At 29.4% G+C, this 8,979-nt stretch overlaps 1 protein-coding gene across 1 annotated transcript; it reads left to right on the top strand.

Moving 5' to 3' along the window:
* The first annotated feature begins 4,027 nt into the window (after positions 1 to 4,027).
* Positions 4,028 to 7,100, top strand: LOC131039859 ((R)-mandelonitrile lyase-like). The gene is made up of 4 exons (XM_057972712.2): positions 4,028 to 4,161; positions 4,275 to 4,925; positions 6,030 to 6,855; positions 6,938 to 7,100. Exons 1-4 carry the CDS (start codon positions 4,071 to 4,073, stop codon positions 6,987 to 6,989), a joined length of 1,620 nt encoding a protein of 539 aa, XP_057828695.2. The 5' UTR covers positions 4,028 to 4,070; the 3' UTR covers positions 6,990 to 7,100.
* The last annotated feature ends 1,879 nt before the right edge of the window (positions 7,101 to 8,979 follow it).

Genomic DNA, 8,979 nt, shown 5'->3' on the forward strand with positions numbered 1-8,979 from the left:
CATGTTTATTTATGAATAAAATCAATTTAATTTTACTTGATTATATTAAAAAAAAAGCATTAATAAACAATACATATCAAATGTACATCTATATAATTATTCATGAATCACATCAATTAAATTCTACTTACCCATAAAAAAAAAATTAGTCAAAGGTATATATAAAATAATATAGGTCAATTATATTTACTTAACTATAAACAAACAACAACTGTGATGTAGCTATAGTCCCTGACTTTTGCAAAAAAAATGAGATTTGTTCTTTGTTTAAAACCTTTTGCCAAAGTAGGAAATTTGTTCTATCTTTAAAATATTTGACCAATATAGGGAAATAATTGATTAAAATGTAAGAAACAATTATTTTGTGGTAGATCACTCTTAGATGTCTAGATAATCCCCATCAAATCTAATACTACCACTATTTTTTAGTCATGCAATGCTAACAACATATTGCAAGACACGATTTTATTCTCTATCCTATTTTATTAGCTTTTTTCATTGTTAATACATGAGAGAAGGTGCTACATGTTAGTAATATATATTGGTATCTTCTATATGACTTTCCCCTATTGCTATACTTAAAAGTGCATAAAAAAAAATTTAAATAATTCTAAAATAATGCATTATATATGCACTTGGTGTCATCATAACCCAAGTAAGGAGAAGAAACTGAAAAATTAGCAATTTTTTTTCAGCTAAACTATTATGTAATTTAGCAAAACTATCAAGCAGAGAACAGAGCTTCGCTTGCATAAGTAAAAATTTGAGAGAAATATCCCCAACTTTAAAGAAAAAAAGGAAAAAGGTTGAAAAATGAGGTAACACAAAAAATATTACATAGAATGCAAATGTTAACTCTTGTAGTGTAACCAAGATACAATTTGATTATTGCACTATAGTAGCCTGACTTGTATACCTTTAAAGACTTGAACCCACTTCTTGCATTCATTCAAAGTAAAAAAAATTAGCAATATAAATCAACTATATTGTATAATGTGAAAGGGTTGAAGGCAAGCATAAGGATCTTAAAACAATCAAATGATTGCTTGACTGCCTATTAAGCCAGATAGTTATCTGAGATTATTCTCGTGACACTGTTTCATGCTTAGGACCCAAAAAATTGTTGAAACCCTCATTTAATTTCACAATATTATACTATGAAGAATATGTTGTTGTTGATACCTCCTTGCATTTTAGAGGTAATAGAAATAGAACTTCAACTACAAATATAATTTTACTGATGAGCATCAATGATGGAAGGCATTAGATTGTACGCCCAACAAATAACAAGGCTCATAGAGACTAGAATGTAAAGATTAATACCTTGTGCAAAGAAATATTCAATGCAACATGCAATAAATATATAATTTAAACAAGAATTGTACTCAACAAGATGAAAAAATTGACTTTAGTGGACTTCTTTCCAATTCACATACACCCATTAATCATTTATTTAATTTAGGGTAACATTAATAAGCACGGGATTAAAGTAAAAACTATAATAATGGGAGCAATATGTACATAAGAATATATTGTATCTAAATACTTATTTGAGGGAAATAAAGTACATCATGCATTAATTTTGGGGTAATATGTTAATCAACATTGTATATATTGTTACAAACTTGATTTGAATGTTTTCTTTGTTCTTAGATAGGTTTAGATTTTTTATTGGAGAACATCCCTATTCTACAATTTGTGTAAGGTGTATGTCAAAATATCATGGAATGAACTCATGGGAGGATATGTACATAATGGAGTCTTAGAAGAGGCTCATAAGCTCTTTAAGAGGATTCCTTAATGAGAGATTGTTTCTTGGAGAACCTATGCACAAAATGGGTATGTTGATGAGACAATGAAGTTGCTTTAGAAAATGCCAAAGAGAAATTAAAGTTTGTGGAATGCAATGTTTGTTGGATATGCACAAAATGGGAAATTTGAAGAGTCTCTGAAGAGTTTTTGACAAACGCTGCCAACTAGTTTGAAGAAAAACTCAATTACCTTTTCCAATGTTCTTCCTACATGTTCCAACTTGACCGCTTTTAAACACAACAAGAAATTGCATGGAGGAATAATAAGGGATGGATATGAGACAAACAACTTTGTGAAAATGCACTTGTAGACATATATATCAAATGTGGTTGCATAAAGGAAGCACACAAAGTCTTTGACAAAATGATTGAATCTAGGATGTTGTCTCATAGATGGCAATGATTGTGGGATATGTTATAAATGGGTGTGTTAATACATCCCCTTAACTCTTTGAACAAATGCAATAGTCTAGGACAAAGTTGAGCCATGTTACGTTCATTAGAGTTCTATCTACCTATTGCCATACAAGCTTTGTATAGTAGGATTCTAAATACTATTTTAGCATGAGTCAAGAATAACATATAAAACAATAATAAGGAATCTCAAACCCAATTAAACAACATGGAATTAATCTACTCAACAATGTAATAAACATGAACCCAAAATATCAACTCCAATGTGTTAAGATAACATAGGATCAATGGGTAAAAGAATAAAATAAACCCAAACAAACATAGATACTATTTTTGTAGTGAAAATGGCTGAGGCTTGCACTTTCTTGGTTGCTATGGTGTTCATCATAGGGCTTCACATGGTTCATGTGGAAAGCAAGCCAATTTTTCGTTTTGAAAAATCTAGAGTGGTTGAGATATGGAAAGGTAAGGAGGTCTCTATCAATAATCTACATCTCATTGATAATATTAATTAAATATAAACATTAATGTTATAAATTATAAAATATTAAATAATAAATATAACTATAATATTATTTTGATTTTTTTTGAATGATTTACATTATATAAAATATAATATATTAAAATATTACAGTTTATATATTGAATATTATATGTATAAATTCTATTGAAAGTTGTGTATATGTAGAATGTGTAATAATGAATTAGTTACAATTAAAGAGGTTAGTGATAGTTATTTACAAAATTTTCTAATCTTAACATTATTAATTATAATTTTCTATCTTAAATGAAAAATTATTTAATATAAACATTTAAAATAATTATGAAATTTAAATTAAGTATTGATTAAGATTAATTTTACGATATATTCTATTAAAATATTTTAAATTATTTTGAATTCTGAAATAAGAATTGCAAACTTGAAAAAATATTTTATATATATTAGAACCCTAAAATTAAATAATTATATAATTAAAATAATCTATATAGTTTTAATTGTAATTGGAATTCTAACTTAATTTTACCTCTCTTATTTTTCATTGGACACAGCTATTTTTCTTAAATTTTACTATAGAAAAGCAATAAAAGTCCTAGCAAAAATGTGAACTGCCAATGAGAAAAAAACAATAAAAAGAAAAAAATTGATTTAAATAAAATAAATTCAAAGACTTTAAGATATGATTTTATTTCATTGGGTGACACTGTCAATGAATGCACTAATTGAATTTGGTGAAGGGAAAACATTAGTCTACAGGCAGGAACTAATAAAAAAATATATTGATCAAAGATAATATATTAGTTTTATAAGTCACATCAACGAAATATTACTTAGTCGTAGAAGAATTTTGTAGTCAAGTCAATGTATTTATTAATTTAATGGTCTCAAGGTACCTGCCTTAGTTGATTGAATTAATAATTAAGAAGGCTTGTTAAAGAAAGGAATTCCTACCCACTAAACTACCTTCATTGACTATTCTTCAGCACGTTTTTGTTTCGCTGACTACCATGACTATCACAGATTTACACGTGTCATATCTTGCCAAAATAAAAAATATTCCATTCCTTTTAAAATTTTAAAAACCTACCTAGTCTCTTGTCCCTATTGACTGATATTAATATCAAATTGAGCAATTGCAGAGCTTCGGTCAATTTTGAAGACCCAGTGCCTCCACAAAGTCGCACGTTGAAATTAAAGGCATGATCGGCGATTAGAATATCCACAGTCGGTGATGATCCATAACCTGAGTTCATTGAAACTACGATTAGCAGATGTGAAGCTATTTAAGAAGAATTGGATTGATTTCAATTTCAAATCTATACGAGGGGTTAGATCGAGTAGTGAGTATGGAGATTCTCTTCTTTCTCATTTCATCCCTGCTGCTTTTTACAAATCATCAGCAGCTCCACTGTTCGGCGGTGGCAACGCACAAATTGGGTGAGTGTATTCTTTCAGTTTTTCGTTTCAGATCTCCATGTTTTATGAGAGGGATCCGTATAAAAATTCCAATCGTTTATCTTGTGTGTTTTGTGCTTGATGCATGTTTGCAGAATACCCATATTCGTTTATGACAGTAGATGCTGGAAAGGCAGCTGCAAGAACATATGATTATATTGTGGTTGGAGGAGGTGCAGCAGGGTGTCCTCTGGCTGCAACTCTGTCACAGCATTATTCTGTTCTGCTAGTGGAAAGGGGAGACTCTCCCTATGGAAATCCTGACGTTCAAGACATTAAAGGCGTATTCAAGGCTTTTGGGGATCCAAGTGAGTTCCCTTACGTCATGCAGGGATTTGTCTCAGAAGAGGGAGTGCAGTTGGTAAGGGGAAGAGTTCTGGGTGGTAGCACAGCCATCAACGCTGCTTTCTACAGCAGGGCAAGCTCGGAATTCATTCGAGAGATGGAGTGGGATGAGAAGCTTGTAAATGAGTCGTATGAATGGGTAGAGAAGATGAATGCCTTTGAACCAGACAAGATTTTCCGATGGAACTCTGCTTTCAAGGATGCGCTTTTGGAAGCTGGAGTGTTTCCTTACAATGGGTATACTCTGGATCATTTGGAGGGCACCAAGATTGGCGCTTCAACCATTGACAACGAGGGAAGGAGACACACAGCTGCGGATCTCCTGCAATATGCAAATCCAGATAACATTGTGGTTCTTCTGAATGCTACAGCCACCAGAATCCTCTTTGATTCCTCATCAGGTAGGTGCATTTGCACTTTCATTTTTCTGTTTTTCTTATTTCGCTATTTGCCTGAATTGCCCTTTCCCTAAATATTAAACAGTTTAATTGTTTAAGATATATATATTTTTTGAAATTGGCTTATTATTTTGATAAAAAATAGTGATTGGTGGAATGATAGGTTTTTAATTTTGATAAATTTTAATTTAATAATATATTTATGTTTTGATTAAGGTTTTTTATTTAGTTTTAATAAGCAGTGAAAGCGTATTAATTTTAAAAAATTACTTGTAATCAGAATAGTCTATAAAATCTATTTTTTTTATTTGATTTTGATTGGATCTTTTAAATTAATTTTGACTACATGTTATAAGTTTTTAAATCTAACTTCTATCAACAATTTGTCTACTTTATTCTATATATCGAAACAAAATATTGAAGCTTTTAGTAATAAGAATGAACTCAAGTTATTGCTTCTTTCACATTAAATTTTAAAGCCTATTTAAAAAAATTCTATTTTCTTTTTCTTTTTTCTTTACTGTCTTATTGAAATGAATAAACTTCATTGTTCCCAAATCACTCTATTGTTAACTATCAAATTCTAGAATAGAGTAGGTATACATCATAAACTACTAATACAATGGCATCCTCAAGTCCTCCCAAAAATTGACTTCAAACTAAAGTAGTAATGGATTTTTATTTGAACACTATATTCTCATTGAAGTATTAAACTAGTGTACATTTTGAAAACATATTTCATTCTTTTGTTTGCTATCTCAAAAAGAAAATCAATTTATCTTTGGTTATTCAATAATCTAATTGTTACACCCATGAAATTTTTTAAAAAGAAGGGTTTTATTTGTTCATGATGATAACTTAGTTAAATTTCAAGAAATAGAGTCTCATAACCATTAATAGTTCATGTCAATGATCTCAATCATATCAAGTTGATTTTTTTCTTTAATATCAATCATAATAAATAAATTTTGGTAGAATTTATTGCAATCGAATTATAATAATTTGTAAAAAAAATTATTCATTTTTCAATATTAGAAATCTAAATTGTTGCGATAATATTGTAAGTCACATTAGAAATCTAATATTGGCTATGGAACTATGTTGTAGGAATGTTGAAGGCTAGTGGTGTTGAGATACAGAGTGGTGGTGATGAAATCATTTATCAAGTATTTATCAGCCACTTGTCACATTGGAGTGAAGTAATTTTGTCAGCAGGAGCTATAGGTAGCCCCCAACTTCTATTATTAAGTGGAATTGGCCCATCAGAACATCTTGATGAATTGAATATTACTGTATTATTAGATGTAAAATTAGTAGGAAAAAGGATTCAGGATCCGCCACGCACATCAATCATTCTAGAATCCCCTGAACCGCTTGATTTTGAACAAGCACAAATAGTGGGCATAATAGATAATTCCCAAGTCATCATTGAGGCTGCTAGCTTTTTTAAACAACAAAATGCTAGTAAATATCAATATATAGGAGGTATGTTTAGCAAGGTAGCTTTTCCCTTATCAAGGGGTGAGCTCCGACTTAGTAGTAAAAATCCTCAAGATAACCCCTTTGTAAGATATAATTACTTTTCTCATCCTTTTGATGTACAAGAGTGTATTCTTGCTGTAAAGGTATTCTCAAATCTTACCATGACAACTTCCATTCAAGAATTTACCTTTAGTGGTAGTGGAAACTCCAAAATGCTTCAATTCATAGGGCCAGAATTGCCACAAAATAAAATAGAAGATGATGCCTTGGAAAAGTTTTGCAAAGATACAGTAACAACTTTTTGGCATTACCATGGAGGGTGTGAAGTTAATTATGTGATTGACAAAACGTTACGTGTGAAAGGTGTTGATAATCTAAGGGTCGTAGATAATTCAATTTTCAAGGATATCCCTGGGACCAATCCACAAGCCACTACTATGATGCTTGGAAGGTATGATTTTATTTGTATTTAATATTAATTTTCAATCGTAAATTGTAATATTAATGACATATTTTCATTGTAATGTATACAGGTATACAGGTGTGCACATCCTTCAAGAGCGTCTAAACATTTGTCAATATTAGACCATTTTCAAGTCATTGTAAAATAAAATATTGTACACTTATTATTTAATTTTCATGATTGTCATATGGAATGATATCATTTATATTAATTAATTTTCCACTTAATGATAATTTGTTTTTTTCTTTAATATGTATATTAGTTTATGATATTGCAAAATAAAGTAAAAGCATGTCCAAATATTTTATTGCTAATATTTAGGAAAAGATAAATTGATATTATTCATTCAAAGAAATGAAAAGAAATTAATACAATTTATAACCTTGAATATTTATTATAGTGAATTATTACACTACTAGATTAGGTTTAAAAATGAGAGTTAAAGAAATTAATTTTCTTACATATAATTAAGGTAGAAATACTTGAAAGATAAATGCTTTCATTTATATTATTTAATTAATCATTATTTTAATTTTTTTTTTTACGCTTCTTAATATTATAAATTAATTGTTTAGACTTGACCCAAATAATGATAATGATACATAGATTTTCTTATAGGGATTCTTTCCACCCATTTAGTGTACTCAATAGTCACAAATGTCCATTTCTATCCTTTGTTGGAATTCTCACCAATATTCCCCATAAATTCTATACCACACTACTAGAATGGAGCCCTTACTAAAATAGTCATGAGGGAGCATACAACTACACATTTTATTTTGCTAGAGAATCTCCAACAAGCATCATGTCATTTCAAACATTTGGAAATATTCTTGAATACAAAATTCCCAACAAATAGCACTTGGTGGTATTTCTCAATACCTTTTGTATACACTTCCTCATAAAAACATTTTAGGATTACATCATGTTTCTCTTTCTTAATTAGGCTTGAAGTAGTGCAAACCTTAGAGTTGCAAGCTTTATTTTTCTCTTTTATTTATCATCTTATTGTATATGACAAATTTACTTCTCCAAATATAAGATAATGACCTTATACCAATGCCAATTCCTCAAATTAAAAAGAGAAAGAGATAGGTTAGATTTTACCTAATGCACTTTAGTTTCATATAGATTTGTATTAACCATAAATATACTAAATCTTTGACCACTAACCAACGTTGTAGTTTTCATGTCATTTTATCATTCTAGATCAATTGTCACCCCATTATTCGACATTAAATTTACAAAGATCTTACCTTCTTCCACATAAAAGACAATTATTTTAATTTGATGAATCCCATTATTTAGGAACCTCTCAAAGATTAGATCCAAGTATTTATTAGGGTCATTCTAATCCTTATAATATATATTCAAAATATCTTAGTAAACCACCTTCATTTCATCTATAAGGAAAATGCATGTAACATCTTTTCTATTTATAATGTAGCTCAGAAGTTCTAAATCACATAATGAAAGTTATATTTGGCCACTCAAATTCCTTAACCATCACTTGATTTTACCTTGTGAAGTCATCCATCATAATATCTATATCTAATGTTGCTACGTACAATAATAAGGAGTGCATACAAGATAGAGGATACATATCCTTAAATCCCATTATATCGATATGTCCAAAGTCTACATAAATCCTAATATCACCATTCTTCTTTCTTACCAGAACAAGGTTAGAAAACTAGTTTATATCTATGGTTGGTTTTATTATTCCTTCCTCTTTGAGCTTTATCAAATTTTTCTACATTTGGAGGGCAAGTGTAGGATTGATGACTCTCTTCTTATTTTTGAATGGATTTGTACTATGATCTAAAAGAAAAGTATTCTAGAACAAATCCTCCTTATATTCCTTCAACTCATAATAAGACTAAGAATTTTTTTATATATATATTTTAAATCATATTATCAAAATTTTCTTCTGAATAGGTTTAAACTTCTTACAAGGGTAGATCATCCTAGGATCTACATTAATGTCTAAGTTTAGCTCCTCCACATCATCGTTACTAATAATACTACTTATTATTTTATAGTAATACAAATTATAAAAAAATATATTTGAATGAAATAAAACCTCTTAAAGTAGCATCTGTTTTAAGTTGT

This window comes from Cryptomeria japonica, chromosome 7 (assembly GCF_030272615.1).
Source record: "Cryptomeria japonica chromosome 7, Sugi_1.0, whole genome shotgun sequence".
Classification (NCBI taxonomy): domain Eukaryota; kingdom Viridiplantae; phylum Streptophyta; class Pinopsida; order Cupressales; family Cupressaceae; genus Cryptomeria; species Cryptomeria japonica.

Excerpts from the sequence above, each read along its gene's own strand:
- LOC131039859 (XM_057972712.2), top strand. The coding sequence starts at position 4,071 with ATGGAGATTCTCTTCTTTCTCATTTCATCCCTGCTGCTTTTTACAAAT. Across the intron at positions 4,162-4,274 it reads GGTGGCAACGCACAAATTGG|AATACCCATATTCGTTTATG; the intron begins GTGAGTGTATTC and ends GCATGTTTGCAG. Across the intron at positions 6,856-6,937 it reads ACTACTATGATGCTTGGAAG|GTATACAGGTGTGCACATCC; the intron begins GTATGATTTTAT and ends TAATGTATACAG.